Here is a 24411-nt window from a genome sequence, read left to right as displayed (position 1 = left end):
TTTGCTGGTTGCTTGTTTTTGAAATAGGAAGGTTTTATGAAGCCCTGGAAGTCCTGGGATTCTCTATGTAGACCAGGCTGCCCTTGAACTCAGAGATCCATCTGCCTCTGCTTCCCCAATGCTGGGATTATTAGTGTGTGCCACTACACCCAGGTTACTCAGTACATTTTAAAATTTCTCTTAAAATTACATTTATTGGGGCTGGAAAGATGGTTCAGCGATTAAGAGCATTGACAGTTCTTCCAGAGATCCTGAGTTCAAATCCCAGCAACCACATAGTGACTCACAAATGTCTGTAATGGGATCTAATGACCTCTTCTCGTGTGTCTGAAGACAGCAACTGTGTACTCATATAAATAAAATAATTCTTAAAAAAAAAAAAAAAAGAATTGGTCCTAAATTCTTTTTAGGACATAAAAGAATTATGTCCTAAAATGTACATCCCAGGGATCAAAATCAGGTTGTCAGGCCTGGTGGCAAGCATCTTTACTCCCTGACGCATCTTAAAAGCTCTACAAAATAAGTTCTTAGCTTCATGTGGAAAGTTTTAAGTTAAGCTTCGTTCCAAGCTGTGCCTTTACAATGAACCACTGACATGAGCAAAAAATAAGATTACTTTTAAAATTCTGAACTCATCTCCTCACTAATACTGGTTCTGAGTAGACCGCATTTACCTCTCTCAAAAGATGTCATTACTAAATAGCACTGAATTGATATCCCATTTTCCTAAGGGCTTAATTACTTTTTTTTTTTTTTTTTTTTTACCTTTTCTGTGATCTTCTGTATTTGCTGGTTTTGAGCATCAATTTCATTGCCCATATCCAGAGCCATGTTCTTTAGGTTTCCTAGGATGTTGCCCACTTGAGTCAGGTTCTCTTCCATCTCGTCTTCTCTGGCATCATTAGTTATACTATTAGAAAAAAGAGCGTTAAATCAGAACTTTTTGTTAAGCTATAAATGGACTAAATCTGAATTATAAAAATAATTATCAAAATGATGCTCAACATGTAAATGAAATGCAGACTATTAGAAACAGTCTACGCTGAAAGAAAAGGAATAAAGGAAGAGAAGAGAGGAGAGGAGAGGAGAGCAAGTCAATTAAATAGGGAGTGGGCAGACTAGCAAGATGGTTCAGCAGATCAAAGTGCTTGCTGCATAAACCTGATAACATGAGTTCAACTCACGGAATCCATGTAAAGGTAGCATGAGAGAACCAACCCCACAATGTTGCCCTCTGACCTCCTCATACACATTATGGAATTCATGTGTGCCATTCTTCACACATACACACATATAATTTTAAAAAATTCTTAAAATCCAAGCATGGTGGCACTTACCTGTAATCCTAGCACTCAGAAGGCTCACACAGGAAAAGAAACATAAATTGGAAGCCAGACTGAGCTACACAGACCTGTCTCAAAACAACAGCAGCAAAGGCCAATCAAGGAGACTATGAGAGGGCTGGAGAGATGGCTCAGCGGTTAAGAGCACTGACTGCTCTTCCAAAGGTCCTGAGTTCAGTTCCCAGCAACCACATGGTGGCTCACAACCATCTGTAATGAGATCTGATGCTCTCTTCAGGTGTGTCTGAAGACAGCTACAGTGTACTTATATATGATAAATAAATAAATTTAAAAAAAAAAAAAAGAGAGACTTATGAGAGCCATAGAGAAGATGACAAAAACACAACCCTGAGACACAGTGTATTTTCCAACACCATTGAGGTACTTGTTTATGGCAATACATTAATTCTAATACTCCAAATCTTCCCAATCAGGGAAGTGTATAGTCCTGGATGGCTGAGAATTCATTCGTTTCTCAGACCCTTGAATTTGTCAATCCTCCCACATCATCCTTCTGAAGTGATAGGATTACCAGGAAAGCAGCTTGTTTTGTTGTTTTTTCTTCACCTCAGATAAAGCCTTATGATGCTCCCTTGGCTGACTTATAGCTCCTGGGTTAAAGCAATCCTCCATCCTCAGCCTACAAGCCTAGTTAAATCTTTATGTTTTGTTTTCTTCTAAGGTTTCTCTATGTAGCCCTGGCTGTCCTGGAACTCACTTTGTAGACCAGGCTGGCCTCAAACTCACAGAGATCTGCCTGCCTCTACCTTCTAAGCATTGGGATTAAAGGTTTGCACCACCTGGCTTGTTTTTAACTTTTAATTTACTTATAGTGTGTGTGTGTGTGTGTGTGTGTGTGTGTGTGTGTGTGTGTGTGTGTGTGTGTGTGTGAGTGCACGAGTGCTCATGCATGTGCACATGTCACAACACATGTGTTGGGGAGATCAGAGGATAATTTACGTGAGTCATTTCTTTCTTTTTACCATCATGAAAACTGAGACAGCAGGCTTGGCAGCAAGCTTCTTTACCGGTTGAGACATCTGAGCAGCCCCTAATCTGTGTTTAATAAACCTTCAAATCAATCTATGCACACTGTCTCAAGACTCCTACTTTGAAGTCAATCAGAGGGCATGACAGGAGGCAGTAGCAGGGGGTGGTGGGAGTCAGGGCCTGGCAGCAGCTCTACGGAGAGCATGCCCTGCTCAGTCTTTCCTTCGCTCACTTTTGCCGCAAGTGAAAAATAACCATCACCACATCCCTGCTGCCATGATTGCCTTCCCAAGAAACCATCAATCGAACCCTTTGGAGTGGGAAACCAAAACAAACCATCTCTTTGAAAGGAGAGAAGAAAAAAAGGGAGGGAGACTAACAGGTTACTTGTTGAGTTAGGGTTCATGGCTAGCTTCACCCAATTCCTAAAATGAGCCATGCGTTAGGAGGTACAGAAATACGAGGAGGAGCTGGCGTACCGTTTGATGTATCCACCACTGGCTGCTCCTGTAGCTTGCTGAGGCTGACCATTTGTTATCCGGCTTGGTTGCTTAGATACCACATTGTTAGGTGAGTTATCTCCACCATCTCCCCATGTTGCCTTATAGTTCTTTCCAGACTCAAAGTTCTTTGTCCTACATTAATGTCAGAAATATAGACAAACCAAAAAGCAGGAAAGGGGGGTTAAAATTATTAGTACTTATTACTGTGAATATGACTCTACAATTTTTTTCTAAAACTAGTTTGTCTGCACTATGGCCAATGTCAAAAGAGGAAAGGAATGAATCAGATAAACCGCTACCAACATTTAATCATTTTGTTTTGGAGACAAGATCTCACTATGTAGCTCTAGCTGTCCCAGAGCTTGCTTTTGTAGCCCAGGCCGTCCTGGAACTCACAGAGGCCTGCCTCTGCCTCTCGAGTGCTGGGATTACTACCATTTAAGCATTTTTAAAAGGTCCAAGTACTAGTCTTTGCTGAGCCACCAGCAAGTGGTAAACTAAAAATAGATATTTCAAGTCTTCCAACTTATAACTTTTACAAGAAGGAAAAAAGGTCAATGAATACTTGGGTGTGGTGGGGGATGGGAGATCCTTGGGAAAGGTGATTTGAGATATACAAAAAGGGTTCTTGGAAGAACCACAGAGCTTAGTGTATGGGTTGAAAAAAAGCCAAGAGGGAAACACTAGGCCTCATCTTTGTTCCCTGTTTGAACTAGAGTAGTTCTTGATAAGGCTTTGTTGTTTTGGTTTTGTTCTGCTTTTATTTTTTTGAGACAGGATTTTTCTGTGTAGCCTTGGCTGTCCTAAAACTAGTTCTATAGAACAAACTGACCTTAAATTTAAGAGATTAGCTTGCCTTGCCTCCAGATTGCTGGGATTAAAAGCATGCACCACCAAAACCGGCTTTGATTTGTGAGAATTTTGTGTATGTTTGAGACAGGGTTTCACAAACTTCAACCTGCCCTCAAATTCACAGCCAAAGATGGTCCTTTTTATTTTTTTAAAGATTATTTTATGTATGTGAGTACACTGTCCCTTCTTCAGAGACATAGAAGAGGGCATCAGATCTCATTACAGATGGTTGTGAGCTACCCATGTGGTTACTGGGAATTGAGCTCAGGACCTCTGGAAGAGCAGTCAGTGCTCTTAACCACTGAGCCATCTCTCCAGCCCCAAAGATGGTCTTGAACTCCTCTTGCCTCTGCCTCCCTAGTGCTGGGATTGTAGGCATGCACTCCTGGTTTATGTGGTTCTGGGGATCTAACCTAGAGCTTTTCAAATGCTAGGCAAGCATTATATCAACTGAACAAAAAGACCCCAGACTCCTGTTTTAATGGCAAAAGTTTGCAATACATTTATTTTTAAAATTTTTTAAAGAAATAAACAAAATATCATGAAGGAAAAAATGAATTATTTCTAAATTAGACAACCAACTAATATAATCCCAGCACTCAGAAGAGGCAGAAGCAGGTGGATTTCAGAGTTCGAGGCCAGCTGGTCTACAGAGTGAGTTCCAGAACAGCCGGAGCTACACAGAGAAACCCTGTCTCTCAAACACCCACCCCACCCCCCAAACCCCAAGCCTAGGTCTTTTAAAACTAAAGAGGAGCTTGCAGCTCAAGCCCCACAGCTCATTCCAACCTCTGGAACCCAGTGAAAGCCTGGCTGGTGCTGTGCATCTGCAAACCCAGTGCTTCTCTATCAAGATAGGTAGAGACAGGTGTGCTGGACTGCTAAACCTCTGTGAGTCCGATGCCAGCCTGGTCTACACATGGAGGTCTTACAACAAAATAAAACTCAAAGCAAAACCAGAACTCACCTAAAAGGTTAAGCTGTAGCTAACAGAGAATATACTTCTCAACTGATACAACAGGCAGGAAAAAGAACCCAGATCTGGGCATAGTCACATACACCTTTAATTCCAGCACTCAGGAGGCAGAGGCAGTCAGATCTCTGTGAGTTCCAGGATAGCCTGGTCTACAAAGCAAGTTCCAGGGCTATGAGAAACCTTGTCTTAAAAAACAAACAAACAAAAAAAAAAAAAAAACTATAAAAAAGAAAGAAAGAAAAAGAAGCCAAGAAAAGTGTTTTTCTCTTCTTCTTCTTCTTCTTTTTTTTACGAGACAGGACCTAACTATATAGCCTAGGCTGGCTAAGGTCTAACCTGGTTTGCTTCTAATTCCTAAGTGCTGGTATTACAGGTTTACACTCCTCATTCTGTCAGGCGACTTTAAAATGGTCATTTCAAAATGGTCTTCACAGATTACTTTTAGGATTTTACTTCATTTTAGTTTTATTTTTGTATTACCAAAAATTAAGCTTAGCGGTGCTATAATATAGGTCTCATTTATCCTAGCTTTGAGACATTCTCTAAACTGCAAAAACTGCAAAAGCAGAGAATAAATTCTATGAAAAAGTGGTATCTTCTTTCATAAGCATACAAAATGAAATTCTGATGAACCAGAACTGGACTTTTTTGTTACCTGTAAGAAAGGCACTCAACAGGACATGGTGGCACATGCCTACAATCCCAACACTCAGGCAGCTGGGGCAGCAAATCATTTGTTTGCCAACCTGACTTATGTCATGAGAACTTGCCTCAAAAACTAAAAAGGAGGTCTGTTAAGGCAGCTCAGTAAGTACAAGTGCTTGCTGCTCAGCTTAACAACCGGAGTTTAGTTCCCAGAGTCCACGTGGAGGAAGGATGAGAACAATTCCTGCAAGTTGTTTCCTGACTTTCCAAGTACGAAGGGGTGTGCATGTACTAATTTATTTACAAAGGGTAATCCAGACTGATTGATTGGATTGATTGGGGTACACATGCACCACAGCACACATGTAGAGGTCAGAGGACAAACAGCCTTCAAGATCACTGAAGCAGAATTCTGTTTCTGCTGCTACTGCTGGCTGACAAATTGCAGTGCAATTCTCCGCCCACCCCAATCTGTGCTAGGCTTGCAGACATGCACCAGTACACTGAACTTACACTTGTTTCCAGGGATGGAAATTGGGAGGTGGGGCTTGGGTGGCAAGCACTTTTACCTACTAAACGGTCTTGTAGGCCCTTAAAAGCTCTTGAAAGAGAGATTTATGAGCCCTTCTCTTGGTCCCATTTGAAGTTCTCATAATTATTTTTATGTGTATACTACTATTTCTGTCAATCAGTCAATTAATCAGCCATGTCAAATCTTTCCCGGAACAAGGTGAGATATAATTTTTAAATTACTATTTTCATATAATTACCTGTTAAATTAGTGAACCAACACATCATGTGTACTTTGTTAACATATAGATTCCAGGCAAAAATCTAAAGCAGAGTAATAATATGCAAAATAACCAATATTTCTCAATATTTTTTTTAAAAAGTGGGTGGCTTCTGGGCTTTTGTCTGTTTCTAGTGGTGGGGAATAACCCCAGGGCCTCACCAGTCGTAGCACCCAACCACTGGGCTACAACTCTCAGCACAGTATCCAGGAGTGTTAATTGAGGTACTATAAGTAGGGCTTCTTTTAGAATGCTAAGTTGTAGAGCAGGCTGGAGAGAGTGACAAATTCAAAAGCAATGAGTAAAATCCAGGCATAGTGGCATGCCTGCAAACCCAAGACTCTGGAGACTGAGTGAGGCCAGTGTGGGCTAACAAAGTATGATCCTATCTCAAAGACAAAAATAAAACCAAAAATGAGTAAGAAGATTTTACCTTTAAAAAAACGGTATATTAAATCTTTCTTTCTATTTATTTATTTATTTATTTATCTATCTATCTATCTATCTATCTATCTATCTATCTATCTATCTATCTATCTATCTATCTATCTCTTTTATATAGTTTTTAAATAAGATGTTCTGGAACTTGATATGTAGGCCAGGCTGACCTTGAACTTTGAAATCTGCCTGCCTCCGCTTCCCCAGTGCTGGGATTAAAGGTGTGGGACACCATGCCGGGCACATTTAAAACTCATATTCCACTTTATTCTAAATAGGATTAATGATGACTAGACTAACAATTCCTAACTTGATTTAGTGGCCTAAATCAAGGGAAATTCAAATGCAGAGAAGCAATGCTTGAATAGAAACATTCTCCAGGAACCAGAGGGGATGATGATATCTAACGGAAAGGAACAGAGAGACGCAATCAACCTTTAAAAGAACTCGACTGTAATTTTGACTGCTAAGATCAACAATTTAAAGCTTGTTGAATTTCAGGGGTGCTTTTATTTTGTTCACATTAACAGTAAATACACACTTAGCTTTTGGTGCATTAGTCTAGGGGAGTTATAACAAATGAAAATCTGAATCTATCACGAACAAATTCACTTCACAAAACACACAACACAGCTTTAAGACCGCTTCCACCACTCACAAAATCCATGCACATGCACAGAAAAGCCATTTGAAACATCACCTTGGGCAGCAGGTTAGCAGCTCAGCCTGTACCTCAAGACTGCATCTTAAAGATCCCTTTGATCAGCTACTGAGCCCGGCTTTTGTTGTTAGATCTTCATTTTTAGTAAAGCAAGAAAGGAAGAGATTAAGTGAGAGAATAAGACGCAGACAGTGCATGTCAGTCAAACAGAACAGAAACAGATGTAGAGCTTTAAGTACACGATGCATTCAAATGCCTGCCTGGTTTCAAAGAAACAGTCACCAACTGAGAATCTAGATAAAAAGAAAAACAAGAAAATGATTTAAATGATGCCATACTTCATTTTTCCTGAGCATGCCCAAAGGATAACACTCCTCACTAAAATGTTAAAGTTTATGCTGAGCAGGAAGTACTGGCTGGCAGCACTAATGTCCCCTCAGTCCACCTTAGTGGGAGAGTGTTGCTCGTCCCGTGCCCAGCCCTGAGTGTGAGCACAAAAATACACTAATGTAAAAGCTTCAGTGCAGGTATAACTTAAAGCACAGTGATCCCACTATTTTAGGAAACAAAGTAACTCTTGTCTTCCAGAATACTATAGATTTCTAAATGGTTTAATAAACACAATCATGGGGTCAGAGGGGAGTGGTGGGAAGGAGGGAGGAAAGGAGAATGGGGGAGGAAGGGAAGGAAGAATACATGAATCCAAGCAGTTAACTACTGATCTTGTAGTACTGCCAGATTTTGACACCCACAAAATGTAGAGGACTAGGATGCTATATGTGTGTGTGTGTGTGAGGAGCTCATGCTACAATTGGCTAAGTGCTGACCCTAACTGAAACACGTCAGGTTTCAGTCAGGTAAGGTCAGGAAGATCTAGACAGTGGACGAAAAGAAGACACTGGGGACAAGTGACTTAACAACAGCCCAGGTCTCAGTGGGGTAAAGACACCTGAAGAAGAAAGCTCCCATAGAATCTTTCAGGTGGGTTCTGCTCTCTTTTCAGGGAACAGCTGTTCTGTCATAAGAGTCCTGGACTGTATCTGTGAAGGAATGCTTTCTCTCCACCCACTGAGAAAGAGTTCTGCCAGTGCTGGAGGTGAAAGCCTATGGCAGGGCCATGTTCTGCCTTCTCTCCTCATGTTCAAGAAAAGCTTGCCCACACGTGGCAGGACACACAGAGAAAAACTTCAATACACCCACTGTTTTACCCTCGTGTTCTCTAATCTTTTACCCTTTTAGAATTCATGGCTATTCTGTTTATTAACCTACAACTTAGAAACAATCTTCTAGGCTGAAGAGGAGTTTTTGTTCAAGGAAATTCACCTACTTTCTTTCCTTATTCTTCCAAGATGGTACATGAAACAGGAACAGAAGTTTGTAAAATATTTGTTGCTATTGTTTTGGAGAGGGTTTCATTTGGCCCGGGCTGATGTTGAACTCAGTATGTAGCTGAGGAGGAAGAGGACCCTGAGAGCTGGGCCAGGACTTATTCATGCCAGGCAAGCACTGTACCAAGTGAGCCACATCCCCAGCTCCAGTCACAGCTACTGAACTGTCAACTTTTAGAAAGTCAACCAAAGTATAAACAGGTCAATGGGCTTGTATTAAAGATGAGACGAACAGTCAAATCTTTAACTCCTCATGACAAAACAAATCCAAAGTTGACCAACAAGCAACATAATTCTCTTATTTAGTGAAAATAGCACAGAAGGGACTGGAGAAATGGCCCAGGCATTAAAAGCACTGGCTGCTCTTCCAGAAGATCTGGGTAACTCCCAACACCAATATGGCAGCTCACTATCTTCTCTAACTCCAATTCAAGGGGATCTGATGCCTTTTTCTGGCCTCTGTGGATACAGCATGTGGTGCACAGACATCAAGCAGGCAAAACACCCATACACATAGCTTTTTAATTTAAATTATTATATAATATTATAAAAACACTTATCTGAGAACTGAGGAGATGGCTCAGAAGTTAAAGGGTATTTGTAGTACAAAATGAGGATCTCAGCACAAATCCCTGGAACTCAGATTAGAAACGAGGCAAAGCAAGTAACAAAAGTATACTCACCTGCAAAGTGTAAAAGCAAGTGTAAAAGACTTAACTCACTAGGATTTATGCCCCTGGGACAATGAGCTAGACGAACTGTTGATGAAGCTCTGTAACTTAATCGAGAGACACTCATCTTGACTAAGAGTAAAGTTCAAAGAGTTACTAGCTAAAGATTAATGGTTACCTGTCTCTGTCCAAACTTTACCTTATCTGAATATCTATTATTAATAAAAATCATTGAGTTTACTTCATCCAAGAGTAAGAAGAAAATAAAAAATTCCACAATGGAATAAACTGGGTATGGTGATATACTTTAATATGCATCTCTAATCCTAGCACTTGGGAGGCAGAAGCAGGGAGAGATCTCTGAGTTCAAGGCCAGTCTGTCTAGTCTATAGAGAGAGTTCCAGGCCAGCCAGGACTATATAGTGAGATCCTGTCTCAAGGAAACAAAAAACAAAAGAAAATGGATGAAGTCCTCTGTGTCCAATCTCACACAGAATACTATAATTTTTTTTCTGTCTGTTAGTGATGCCTTATGATGATCTAAATGTCAGCTTATCACAACTTAGAATCAGTGAAGAACATCAACTGAGGATCTATTTAGATCTGGTTTGCCTGTGACCAGCAGCAGGGGAGCTTAAACAGTGTAAGACAGTGGGAGAAAACAAGGTATATGATGGTTTGTATATGCTCAGTTCAAAGAGTGGCCCTTTTGGAGTAGGTGTGGCCTTGTTGGAGTAGGTGTGCCACTGTGGGTGTGGGCTTTAAGACCCTCATCCTAGCTTCCTGGAAGTCAATATTCTGCTAGCAGCCTTCAGATGAAGATGTAGAACTCTCAGCTCCTCCTGCACCATGGCTGCCTGAATGCTGTCATGTTCCCACCTTAATGATAATGGACTGAAGCTCTGAACCTGTAAGCCAGCCCCAATTAAATGTTGTCCTTTATAAGACTTGCCTTGCCAGATCATGGTGCCTGTTCTCAGAAGTAAAACGCTAACTAAGACAAGGTGAGAGCAAACACACAGCATGCAGCTCTCATTCCTCTCTGTTCTTGGATGAGATGTCACTAGCGGCTTCCAGTTCCTGCCTTGAGCTCCCTTCAGTGATACACTTCAACCTGGGATTGTAACTTTCTTTTCCTACGTTCTTTTGCTCAGGTTGTTCTATCACATAAACAAAACTAGGATTTGCCATCCATCATCAGTCTTCTTTGATTCCCTCCCCCCTTTCATGCTTCAAATGCAACCAACTGATTTAAGGTGAATCCTATTGATTTATAATTTTTCTTTAATCTTACTGATAAAGTCTAACCTCAAAGACTCGGAAAATGAATTACGTCTAACTAACATTCTGGTGCATAGTCACGAATGTCAATCCAGTCTATCTTCTCCTTAACTCTGGCATCCAAGTTCCTCCACCAGCTACTTACATCTTTGGCTACTTCTCATCTGAATCATGTAGTTCAGTTAAATTCCCTTTCTTTCCATGTTTTATTTTTGTTGATTGTTTTCTGGTGCTATGGGCTCCCACTTTGCCTCAACCCCAAGTTTTTTCTCCAACATTAGTCCAAATCCTTTTAGTAACAAGCACAACTCATGCCCTACCTCTTCTGATAAGGTAGACGTCACACCATCAAACACTAGTGCTAACACACTGTCTTTTGAAGAAGTCCATTCTTTACTCCTTGAATGTCTAGACACAAATGCCATTCTATTCTACAACATCCAGATGTTTTTCTGTCTTTCTGTATCCAGATTGAAACTGATGTTTGGTACAAGAGTTGGTCAAACTAAGTATGATTTTCTATGAACCTTCCTGCTTACATGAAAACCTTGATCTTCAGCTTGTTTTTTAAAATGTTGCTAATTTAGGTCCAGTTATCCAGTTACACTTCTGACTTATTTCCGGATAGGGGGTAAGCAAGGATATTCTCATGTACTGATTTATTTTTAAAAGGTCTTGATTTATCAACTTACCTATTACAAGGGCAGACGCAGAGGCCACAACACTTGTTGAGTTCTGTTAAAGTCTTCTCTGCCTCTCTCATGTCTTTATTTATTTGGTCCATGCCTTCTTCTATGCGATTTAGTTGTTCTAAGAATAAGTTGTGGTGTTACAGTCACAGATGTCCAGTGAAAATGCTAATGTTACAGTGCAGCAAGCTGTAACCTCTACGCTAGCTATCACCTACCAGTGAGTATTAGTACCAAGAAAACAATACTGATCCTAAGGTTCCTGGAGCCTCACTGTAGAAAGATTAATTCTCCAGCAGAACATGTGAAGGTTGCTTAAAAATTACTCCAGTCAGATTCCTAGTATTTCTAAATTTAGGCACTAAACCAAGGAAAGCTTTGATGGAACTAACTCAGGCCAACAAAACTGGATGTTCTAAAATCATCAGAATTTAGACCTGTTTTAGACCTTGCTATCAGGGAAATGACCTGAGAGTATCAAGGTTAAAGTTCATGTGACAAATGCACACAATAAGCTGCACCTGTCTAACAGACTTGTATCCAGGTGGACACTGTTGCCTCTCACACCAGTCTGCAATGACTATGGTACTATAATATGAATCAGAGAAGAGGAAACATATTACTCTTATCTTTCAAAGAAAAGGCTGAATTTTATAGGAATTTTTGGCTCTGTAAGTCAAATTTAGAATTTCCTTCAATGACTTCTACTCACCCCCTTGCTCGTCCAGCATAGTGATGGTCTTGATTCCTGCATCCTGAGACTAAAAGAGGGAAAAAGAGATAAAAGTACACGAAAGCAACCCAAAATACCTGCAAACCTTGCAAAGACTGACAAATGATAAGAAAGAATCACTTCAAAAATCAAGTTCTCAGGAATCAAGTGTTATAGACAGAATTAGGTGTCTCACACCAACACACATATTAATCAATAAAGTAAGTTACAAGCCTATAGTAAATTCATCTTCCCTGTGAATATCCCAATACTTTCAAAGAAGAAAAAAAACTGGCTTATTAGTGCATCACTGGGCAATCTTCAGCAACTGCGGGTTTCAAATCACATCAACTGCAGCTAGCTAATATCCCACCCATGCATTTCTATACTCAAATACTGAATACTTCTTACCTCAATGGCTAGACCCAGGATTCTCCTTGTGCTTTCCAGAGACTAGGAAGAAATAAAGAATTATAGCATCCCAAAAAAATACAGAGAAACAAATCAATCACAGACTATATTTATGATGCTTCTTTATTGTTACGACTCACAGTGTTCCACTTTCACTTTCTTCCGACCAGGCACTTCTTAATAGAGACCTCAGATGGTGGAGCCAAGTTCATGAAGGTAGGCAGAAATATGCCTTACACAGGTATTAAGGAATCATTACAGTTCAGAACTCCTTCTAGAATTGCAGGTAACTGTTAAATACGAGCCACTTTAAGGGACCAAGAAGAGCCAAAGTGATCTATTAAAAGAGACTCTCACTTTTCTACTGTGAAAATGGAAATTGTGGCCTGCAAATTGGATCCAGAGGTAAAGATACTTCCCACCAAGATGACCACCTGAGTTCAATCCCAGGAACCCGCAAGATGGAAGGAGAGAATTCTGACTCTGGTAAGTTGACTTCTGACTTCCACATAAATGTGATACTTCACGCTCAGAAATACACCCACATCCACACAAAAACTAATTAAAATTTAATAAAAAATTAAAATGAAAAAAAATCATTTACCTCATCAGTAACTTGATGAGCCCGAAGCTGAATTTCTTCTGGTGATAGATTATCCATGATGAATCAAAGGAAATATGGATACTCTAGAAAAATAAAGATACACAAAAGTTTGAGCAAAAAGCATATAGTTTGATAGGATTTAGTACTTACCAGGCAAGTAGGATAGAAGGGCTGATTCTATTACCTGCCCAATTATACTACCGAGACAGGAACTCAAGCTAGGAGGAAACATGGATACTTAATGTTATTAGTACAAGAAGTAAACTTAAAACACAGGAGAAATACTCTCTCTCAGATAAGTAGCCTTTTATCCTAAGTGGTCTTGAACTTGTTATGTGCTAAAGATAACCTGAGCTTCTGATCTTTAAGCCTGTACATGCTGTGCTGCAAATACAGACATGTCTGCTTTATGCGCTGCTGGAACCTGAATCCAGGCTTTCAAAAATGCTAGGGCAAGCAATCTACTAACTAGTCTACATACCCAGGCCCAGGTAAAGTACTCTTTCCATGGAGAAAGGTCCTTGGCCTTAAAAAGCAAGGCATTGGGGGCTGGAGAAATGGCTCAGAGGTTAAGAGCACTGACTGCTCTTGCAGAGGTCCTGAGTTCAATTCCCAGCAACCACATGGTGGCTCACAACCATCCGTAATGGGATCTGACACCCTCTTCTGGTGCGTCTGAAGACAGCTACAGTGTATTTATATAATATATATAATAAATAATCTTAAAAAAAAAAAAAGGCAAGGCATCAATGAGCCTGAGATGGTTCAAAGGGCTAAGGCACTGGCCATGCAAGTCTAACAACCTATGGACAATGAAATGGCTTAACAGGGAAAGGTATGTGCCAGGAGTTTGACACTGGAACCCTTGTAAGGTGAATAAAAAAGAGAACTGAGTCTATAATGATGTCTTCTGACCATCATGACCATCCCCCAACACCAATAAAAAATTTTACACTTGTCCTCTGCCCTCTGTATGCATGCTATGGCACGTGTGTTCCTAACACACATCCTAGATACACATATACAGTAATTAATTTCTTTTTTACTTTTTTTGGAGACAGCATCTCATTATGTAGCCCTAAAAAAAAAATCAATTTTCATTATGGATAGATTCTGCCCCTCTGTTTATATAGTCTGTTGTTTCAGTGAAGACTCTGAAACTGAGCAATGATTTTCTAATACACAGCAAAAGATCTTGTGAAGATATAAGGAAATAAAACAAGTGCTACGGTGTGATAGTCCTTGCAGGCCCGTGTGTTGGATGTATGGTACCCAGCTGGTAGCACTATTTTGGCAGGTTCTGGAGACTTTGAGGTGAAGCATAGTTGGAAGGAGTCGTCTCTGGGGTGAGGAGTGCCTCTGCAGGTGGGGCCTGGTCCCAGTGCTCTGCTGCACTGCTGTCCCAAGCTCCTCTGCATGCACACCCTCCCACTGCCATGATACTCCACCCGAGGACATGGGGACAAACAATCGTGGACTGAACCCTAGACGGTCAGGGACCAAAATAAATCTTCCCTTAATGCAGGTGCTATTCAGTGTCACCAATGTGAGAAATCAAGTGTATCAATAAGACACAGGTCTTCTTTACTGCATTTTCTAGCGTTTTATTACCTTTTGTATGTGTGTGCATGTTTGTAATGTGTACTGGAATATATGTGTATGAGACTGAACACATGTATGTCATGGCACAGATACCACACTACTGCCCGTATATCAAAATATAGTTTCAGGAATCAGTCTTCGACTTTCACAAAAGAGATAGGGTCTCTTTTTGTTCACTGGTGCATACACCAAGCTGCTTGGTCCTGGGATTCTCCTGTCTCCACCTCCCAGTCAGCCATGGCACTAGTATTATACTTAAGCTGGCTTTACAGTATCTGGGCATTTGAACTCATTGTTCTCATGACTGAGTGACTATCACCTGACCCACTAACTACCATACAGCCTTATATTATTACATTTCTGAAAAACAATTATCAAAGCTCTTTGTCTATATTACAGATAATGCTTGACTCAAATTTTAGATTTGCAACAGTTTCATTGTTTTCTGAAAAGGGTCTCACCTAACTCAAGCTAGTTTCAAACCTGCTATGTAACAGAGACACTTTGAACATCTTATCCTTCTGCCTCTACCTCCTAAGTACTAGGACTAGAGGTGTGGGCCACTATGTTCAGCCTTTGGAAATGTGTGATCACAGTAACATGGAGATAGGATGTCAGTGGGCAGAAGATCAGGGAAGCTAAAACTCCTAGCACTCATTCTGAAAGCTGATCAACAAAGAATGATCAGGCACAAATGCCGTATAAAGGTTAGGTTCTCTGCTATGAATTATACTGACAAGCAGAGAAACAAACTAACCGGGAATATAGTACTAGATTACACTCGTGAAGGTGACAGGTCTCCTCATCTATGTCAACACCTAACAGGCTCTGATAGTCCGTAGTTGAGCTGCACATGGTAGTAGCAAAAAGCAAGGAATCACCAGGCCACACCCCATTACTTACTGCTGCAAGTGTGTCATAAGGAATATGGTAGGCAGTTGGTCACAGGCAAATTTCTTCAGCCAGGGCTGAGGTGGAGCTCAGTGGTAGGACATTTACCTCACATGCACAAGGCCCTGGGTTCAATCCCCTGTAATGGAGTAATCAAATACTTTTCCATTTTTTGTGTGTGTTGGGGATTGAATCCAGGCCTCACACATGCTAGGCAAATGAGCCCTGAAGTTATGTGTGTGGTTGTGTAGAGTTAAATGGGCTAGATGTAATGAAGACTTTTGAGCCTTAAAAGTTCACCTAAGGGAGCTGGAAAGACGGCTCAGCGGTTAAGAGCACTGACTACTCTTCCAGAGGTCCCGAGTTTCAATTCCCAGCAACCACATGGAGGCTCACAACCATCTATAATGGGATCTGATGCCTTCTTAATTCTGGTGTGTCTGAAAATAGGAACAGTGTACTCATACACATAAAAGAATAAATCATTTAAATTTTTTTAAAAGTTCACTTAAATATTACATTTGAGGTTGATGAGATGGCTCAGTGGGTAAAGGACATGAATTCTACCTCTATACCTACATTGTAGGAGAAAGTGACTCCTCCAAGTTGCCCTCTGAGCTTCCATGTGTGCTATGTCAGATATATATGCATGTATGCATACAAAGATGTACACAAATAAAATAATTTTAACAAGCATTAGAAGTTCCAAATAGGGGTGGGATAAAAAAAATAAAGTTCCCAAGATCATTTTTCACATCTGTGGTTCAGACAAAATATTCATACACTAAGATATATAAACAAGATATACAAATGGCTTAGTGGTTAAGAGCACTGGCTGCTCTCGCAGAGGACCTGGGTTCAGGTCCCAGCATCATATGGTGGCTCACACCCATCTGCAACTCCAGTTCTAGGGGATGTTAGGCCTCTTCTGACCTCCACCACCAGGCACATACATGGTGGACAGATATACAAGCAGACAAAACACCTGAACCCCCCAAAAATGCCTTCATTGAATTAGAAGCTATTCAGTCACTAGATATCGACATCAAATCATTTGTGTTACTAATTTCCTAATTTTTAAGGAACCTTTAGCTTTATTATACATGTCCGATGCTATCATATGTGTTTTGTGGCATACACTCAGTCCCAGAACTCAGGAGGTTCAGACAGGAGGGTGAGAAGTTTGAAAATGGACTAGAAAGCACAGTCAGTCCTGAGACAACAGGGGAAGAGAGATGCAGATGTTATCACCTCCAAACACGAGTATTCCTTTGCTTGTCCTGCTCTTGTCTGCTCAGGTAGGTTCTGGCTTCTCTATGACTTCCTAGAGCCCCATCAATGACTACTCTTCCTAGACAGCACTCTCAAAGGTCACCTATGGCTCCAATGAGCAACTTCTTAGTGCCCAACAGAGGGACAAGTGACAAGAAAAATAACACACAGTGCTTCAATCAGGTTTTCAGACATTATACTACAGATACAGAAATATTATGGAATAAGAAAGCCAGATCTCTCAAACACGCAATTTTGTAACTTTATTCCTATCAGTGATCCTTGCCAACTACAAGTCAACATTTACTATCTTGTTAGTAAAAACAAAAATCTCAAATAGGTTCAAAAAAAGGATTAATCTATAGTTGAATTGTTTCAAAACTGAAGACTAAAAATCCTGCCTTCTAAAAACCAAGAGATATAGTTATAGTTGGAAAGTTGATGAGTCAGGTGACAATGAGGTCACTTGAAAACACACCCTTTCCGTGAACTCAAGTTCTGCTTAAAACTTCCCCCTTTTCTAAGCAGAAAAATAAGAATCAGGAAGGAACAAAGGCTTCATACACTTGGAGCACTGACGCAGGGAAGCAGGTGTCTACTTGGGATTCTTTTAAAGGTTTACTTTTGTTAATGTGTATATGTGCATTTATGTGCACCACTTGCATGCAGGAGGTCTCAGATGCCAGAAAAGGGTGTTGTTCTTTGACCTCTTCCATGGAGAGACACACACACACACACAAGCAGAGTAAGCAAATAAGATTCAGTTTCATCGTTGTAAAATAGGGACAATAACAAATTTGAATTTTGATGAAGACTTTAAAAAGAAATCAGGCAGGTGGGACAGCACAAGCCTACAGTCTCAGTACATACGAGCAGAAAGATCGGGAATTCAAGGTCAGCCTAGCTTACAAAGTAAGATTCTCAAGACAAACATACATGGGTGATCCTTAGCACAGCCAGGTGTGGTGACAGCACATGCTTTTAATTCCATCACTCAAGAGGGCTGTATAGAGGCTCAGTCTCAAAAACAAAAGCAAGAAAGAGTCCTTAGCACACTCAAGGGCAAGTGCCTGGTATTCAATGTGACTCATGCCCCACCTCACTTGTTTCTTTGTTCTTTCAGACAAGACCTTAAGCAGCCTAGGCTCCACCTGCCTTATTTCCTATCTCCCATGTGCTAGTATTCCAGTTCTATATCAATAAGCATCACTTAAAATTTTGTTAATTTTTTTTGTTATTTTTTAAATAACAAAATGGGTCCTAATATTGCAAAGGTTGAAGTACTTGACAAAACAATGTATTTCTTTACAAATCTAAAGATTCCCCTTAAATGGCTTTTCATTTTCTTTGGACCTCTGGCCTCTACAAGCACCCGCACTCATATGCACATACCCACACACATATACATATAATTTTAAAGTGGGGGGGGGCAAACTGAGTAGAGGCCAATCTGGTCCACAGTCAGAGCTACATAGCGGTGGTGGCAGCAGTAGAGAAAGAACACCTTTAATCCCAGCATTTGAGAGGCAGAAGCAGACTATGAGTTCAAGGCCTGTCTGGATTCCACAATTATTTCCAGGACTGCCAGGGCAACACAGAGAAACCCTGTCTTAAAAAATAAAACAATCAAAGAAACAAAGAAGAATGGATAAAACAGAATAAATTCTAGACCCAGGTACCAAAGTATAATCTAATTTCTGGTTCTCTAGAGAGAAATCTTCCAGTTGGCTCATATAGTAAATCTAAATTATTAGAAACATCCCCATCCACTGGGAGATGACTGTCTACTCTGAATCATAAGAGAACAGAAACAAGGTTTTAAGCACTGCCAACAGAATTTAGAGGGAAACCTTTACTGAGGCTTAGATGGAAAATATTTCACAGGAGGCAGCAAAACCAGGTTCAAACAGTGCCTGAACAAGTTCTTAATAATCTTTTGACACAAAATGAGTAAGTGGATTAAAGAATCCCATAAAGAAAACAGAGAATGTAACTGTAAATGAAAATTTGTAACAACCTCCTTACAGAAGAAAACATAAAATGGCAACAGTCTCCCTTTACCAGGGATACACTTCAATACCCTCAAATGGATGCCTCAAATTACAGAGTACAAATCCATAGATTCTCTTTTGAGTCTGTACATCCTATGACAAAAATTCATCTTTCCATTTGAAGATGAATACAGTTTCTGGGGGCATATATGAATTGCAATGCCACTATCTAGCCTACTATTAAATTATTATTATTATTAAGTAAGGGTTATCTGAATGAGCATAAACACTAAGATACCCAAGCCTGATAAGAGATATCTCTGAAGTGACTTATGGGTAAGTGAAGGTGACTCAGCCTGGATGGGTCAGAGGGGCATGAGATTAAATCACCACAAACAGAGCAGCACAAAATTTAAAGTTTACAAACTAGGCAGATATGACAGCATGTACCCATAATCCCAGTATTTAGGAGGCGGCAGCAGAAATGGTTTCAAGTGAGAGGTTAGTCTTGGCTACCTAGTATGATCCTGTCTCAAACAAAAACACATTACAAATTGCTTATTTCTGAAGCATTGTATTTAATACTTCCAGACAAAAAAAATGACCATAAGAGGAACTAAAGAAAGTGAAACCAAAGATAAGAAGGGAGTATTGCTGAAACTGTCTCTCTTATATGGCCCAGGCTGGACTCTTAACCAGTAAGTGGTCTTCCTGCTTCCCAATGCTGGCATTCATGATATGAGTTACCATGTCCGGCCTTAAAGATATCATTTACATGGTTGTTTCTAGGACTTGCTTTACAATTCAGAGATGAGGTACTGAAGAAACAAAGCTGGCAAAGACATTAATTACTGTGTGATACTACCCAAAGAAATAAACAGCCCCATTCAACTTTCTAAACTTATGGGGGGAAAAAAAATCAAGTGTATGAAAAAAAGTTTAAAAAAAAAAAAGCCAAAGTACTCTGTAAGCTAAAGCTGGAGGATCAGTCATTAGTTAGAGGCAGATAGTCCACATAGTGAGACACAAAAGCAAACCAAAACACACAAAGACAGCAGCTAAGAGCTGAAGATGTTGCTTGCCTAGCATGTTCAAGCCCCCCTAACATGATTCCTAGCATCACACAGAGAGACAAACACAGATACACAGATATATACACACTCCCCAGGTGACTTTTAATCAGTCTCTGACTACCACTTTGAAATTTAGAAGCCAAGAAGCTGACCATGTGGTCTATGCCTACAAATCCCACACTTAAGAGGCTGAAGCTGGAGATGGACAGCTCAGTGGTTAACAGCACTTGCAACTTTTGCAGAAACCAAAGAAAAGATAAGGGGGAGTTTGGCCCAAGTTTTGTTCTTAGCACCTACATATGGTTCACATGTTTCTAATTCTAGGGGATGTGGTACCCTCTTCTCCATGGGTGTTGAACACGTGATGTACTTATATTAATGTAGGTAAAACGTATACATTATTCACAACAGATAAGTAGGGGGAGGGAACAAATGTTCATATAAGGGGATATTATTCACCTCCAAAAAGGAAGTCTTTACAGTCTACAATGTGTTAGGACTGAAGGGCATTATACTAAATAAATAAAAACAAACAGAAAAGGCCAAGTATTATGTAATATCATTTATATGAAATGTTTTATTTTGAGACAGGATCTTCCTGTGCAGTCCTGTCTGGTCTAGAGCTCACTATGTAAACCAGGCTGGCCTTGAACTCACAGAAATCCACCTGCCTTTGCATGTGGCACGATGCCTTACAAATCTATATGAAATCTTAAAAATAGATAGATCCCAGCAAGATGTGGTGATATCCTCCTTTTATTCTAATACCTGGAAGGCAGAGGCAGCATGTGTTCATACCAACTTCTTCAGAATTTGACAACATGTTTTTCTCTAGGTATTCTGTTTTATGGCAGGGTCTCACTGTGCAGTGCAGGCTGTTCTGAAACTCACTGAACCTGGTGAACTCAGTCTCAGCCTATCAAGTGCAAGGATTACAGGTATGGCCCACTACATCAAGTGCCTTTCACTCGTTTCATAAGAGGGAACAAGATCTAGTCTGATGTTTACCAGGTTTACCTGCCACTGGTGAACCTGAGGCAGGAAGGTTTCAAGGCTGAGGACAATCTGGGGGTAAAAGGAACAAACCTTCAATTCCAGCCTAAGAGTGAAAACCTGTCTGAAGAACTAACATAAGTGAATGGGGAAAAAGTACAAGTTGCTTATCTCATAACAACAGAAAATTATTTTAACTGGCCATCCAAGCTAACCTGACTACGCTGCCAGCACAGGAACCTACCCCACCTATAGCAGCCACACAGTTGGCTTAGCCTCTTTATGTGACAGTTTTTTACATTTCTCAGAATTCTTTCTAAAATCAAATGCACATTAAGTGCTTAGCACATGACCAGCCATAAGTTCAAATTGTCAATGAAGTGAATATTATTTCTTTGATGATCATTTGAGACAGTCTTCCTATGTAGTCCAGACTCACTATACATAGGCTATACACATAACTCTGTCTCAAGAAATGTTTTTTTCCCCTTTATTTTCTTTCCAGTTTCCTTTTGTTCCTTCTAAGTGGGCAGGGGCAAGTTTAGCCATTCTTACGTGGAGCCCCTGCCCCCAGTGTATGCAAATGATGAGACAAGTTTACCACAGACTCTCATCTATTATAAACATCGATGTTTCAAAGTACAGGGAAACGCATGACTCAAGGAGAAAAAAATCATGCGGGTCAGAGGGAACCACTAGAAATCAGGAACCAAAAGACAAAACAAAACCCACAATTCTACTTCAGTTTTACAGAATTGAATATTTGAACTGTTTGGTGTCTAACACCCAGCCTTCAAGCTTCTGTCAGCTTTGGAATTTCCACAATTCTGCCCTATGAGACTTGGGTGTAATCCTGGGGAGACATGATCAGTGACATTAAGAGTGCACGTGTGGAAGGTGAAAAGGTCACACAGAGGACAGCAGCTCTTTTGCCATTTGTCTAGGAAAGACAACAACCTGGCAGACATGTATGTTAGGTACTAAGTTAGGTGAGGGTAAATGACAACACTTCACCTTAAGTCAAACACTCCCTCCAACCCTCTCATGTTAGTGGACTCAAAGATGTGTCACATTAGATGTGTTCAGGAGTTTCCAAGAGATCCTAAAAAGAGCAATGGGTATATACACATACAGAATTCCAAAGATCATTGAAGAATGATGTTTCTAGGGCCAGTGAGACTGCTCAGTTAGGTAAGGAGCTTGCTCACATAACCAGTCACCTGTGTTCCATCCCAGGAATTCACAAGGTAAAAGGAGAAGAGAAGACTCTTCCAAGCTGTCCCCAGACTGGCACATGTGTGTGCCCACTGTGGTGGTCTGAATGAAAATGGCCCCAAGAGACACATCTACTTGAATACTTAATCCCCAGTTGGTAGAATGGTTTGGGAAGGAGGGTTTGGCCTTGTAGGAGGAACTGTGTCACCGGGGACAGGCTCTTCCCAGTTCTCTCAGCTTGGTGGTGGTCTCTTAAGATATGAGCTCCCAGGTGCTGCCACGCTCCCTCTTTGCCTGCTGCCATGTTCCTTACCATGACGGTCATGGACTTTAACCCTCTGTGAGACTGTAAGCCAAAAGGAATGTGTTCTTCTGTAAGGTGCCTTGGCTCCAGCAATAGTAAAAGTAAATGAAGATAGAAACTGGTACTATTTAGACCAGTCTGGGCCCTCAAAATGGCTCAGCAGACAAAAGTGCCTGAAGCCAAGCCTAATAACCTGAATTTGAACCCTGGTAACCACACAATGGAATAAGAGAATGGACTCTTCAAGCTGCCCTGACAGCCATATGTGTGCACACATACACAAAAAGATAATTAAAATATGAAACAAACAACAACCACCAAAAAAAACCCAAACCAAACCAAAACAAAAACCAACAGTATTTCTGCCTCTACCTCCCAAATGCTGGGATAATAGGCAAGAGCTGATGTAATGTTTTCAAATTTGGACTACTGCTTATCCGACCATCATGGCCTAGGAGCATGGCAGCAGGCAGAGCGGGAGCATGAACAAGAGCTGAGAACGCATATCGTGAACCACCACCAGACTGAGAGAACTGGGAAATATATATTTAATACATGTCTATTGTTTGCTGTTTTGAGATGGGGTTTCATGAGGCCACTGGTGCTGGCCTATATTAACCGCCTCAGAAGTATTAAATATGTTATTATGTAACACTGTCCTCAGAGCATAAATAACCATTACCATCTTAATCAGACAGAACAAGTGGAATTACTCACAAAAGACTCTCAGGATTGGGTCTGTTGACGTTTTCTGATAGAGAGAAGATGGGGTGTCACTGGACTCTCACCTGGGACTCAAGCCACCCACTTCCAATTCTGGCCCAGTCTCACTTGGTTTTAAAGGGAGCCCACCCCAAAATCAAAATGAAAATCAAATTCCTACTAAGAATGATAATTATTTAAGGTAAAGGGCAAGTTTAATCATTTAACTTACTTGAATATGACCTGTCCCTGAAGCATTGAGGGGAGGGTGTGAGTGTTCATGCCTGTAATTTCAGCACTTGAGAGACTAAGGCAGGCAGATCTCTGAGTTCCAGGCCAGCCTGAGCTACAAAGTGAGATCATGTCTTCTAAAAAACATGCTTTAACAAGTAATACCTTACTGGAACAGGCTGACCTCAAACTCACAGATATCCACCTGCCTCTGCCTCCCAAGTGCTGACTAAAGGTGTGCGCCACTACTGCCCAGAGCATAGTATTTTTCAAGAAAATAAGAATGTGAGAAGAATCTGTTTTTACCTTGCTATTAGCATTTTACCTGAACCTCCCAAAACCCTCTTAAAAGGCAGCTGGGGAGATAAAGCTATTTCAATCCTTAAAATATCTTTAAGTAAGGAAATATACTATTTTCATAAGGCTGAGAACACTGTCAAGAAGTTTACAGTTTCTGAACTCTCCGGCGATTACCATCCCTGCCCCCAGTCCAAACCTACCCAGATGACAAACAGCAAAAGGGAAAGATCTTTCCTCAACTCGGATGTTTGTCGCTTCCTCTACTACCAATTTGCTTAATAGTGCAGTGACTAATGATTAAGGACGAAGGAAAGAAGTGTAACAGTACTTTAAGATACTTTCCTCACACACAAACAGAATTAGGGGGGAAATTGTCTTTTGCCTGATCATATTCTTGGTGCTTGCCCGCGGGGAAGTCTCAATTTAAGCAGGGAATTTCCTAGACAGTGAAGTCTGCAACGTCAGGAGCTTCGGGGTCATTCTTTTAACAACTATTTCAGAACTTTGTGTTCATTAGGGCCACCAGTCAGTCTGTTAATACTAACGAGAAACACCGTGAGACTGGAGGTGAGGGATGAAAAGCCTAACCACACAAGTCCAAGGCACCACCACAGCGCCTCCCTTCCTGCGCTGGGCTCGCGCTAGTCGCCAACGCCTGGCGATCTCGTTATCGGCCCAATCACTAAGAACTGGCCGGAGCTCCCCCTCAAGTCCGACCCCCAAAACGTTGAACCAACACCACACCCTCTTTCTCCTTGGGACATCATCCTACCTGTCCCGATGACCAGCTCTCTCAGTTACTTTCCAGAAGGCTCACCCGGCAGCTCCGGCCACTCCTCTCCAGCCCCCGCACCTCTCGGACTCTTAGACCGGAGAGGGTGC

General features: G+C 40.9%; 1 protein-coding gene across 3 annotated transcripts in view; it reads right to left on the bottom strand.

Moving 5' to 3' along the window:
- SNAP23 (synaptosome associated protein 23) overlaps positions 1–24411 on the bottom strand; it is a 28787-nt gene extending 4376 nt beyond the window's left edge. Inside the window, exons 1-8 of one of the 3 annotated variants that reach the window (XM_080931459.1) lie at positions 24302–24411; positions 12956–13038; positions 12352–12393; positions 11941–11989; positions 11232–11349; positions 7460–7492; positions 2813–2968; positions 766–910 (exon numbers count right to left, since the gene is read on the bottom strand). In XM_080931459.1, coding sequence (XP_080787585.1) covers positions 766–910; positions 2813–2968; positions 7460–7492; positions 11232–11349; positions 11941–11989; positions 12352–12393; positions 12956–13012 — 600 coding nt within the window. In that variant the 5' untranslated portion in view covers positions 13013–13038; positions 24302–24411. Of the gene's footprint in view, positions 1–765; positions 911–2812; positions 2969–7438; positions 7493–11231; positions 11350–11940; positions 11990–12351; positions 12394–12955; positions 13039–24301 lie in introns of those variants that run through there. The other 2 variants (XM_080931457.1, XM_080931458.1) reach the window with 2 other exon arrangements.

Source organism: Micromys minutus (genome assembly GCF_963924665.1).
Source record: "Micromys minutus genome assembly, chromosome: 17".
Taxonomy (NCBI): Eukaryota; Metazoa; Chordata; class Mammalia; order Rodentia; family Muridae; genus Micromys; species Micromys minutus.
Note: the sequence above shows the minus strand (reverse complement) of the source record. Positions and strands in the feature narration are given on the sequence as shown.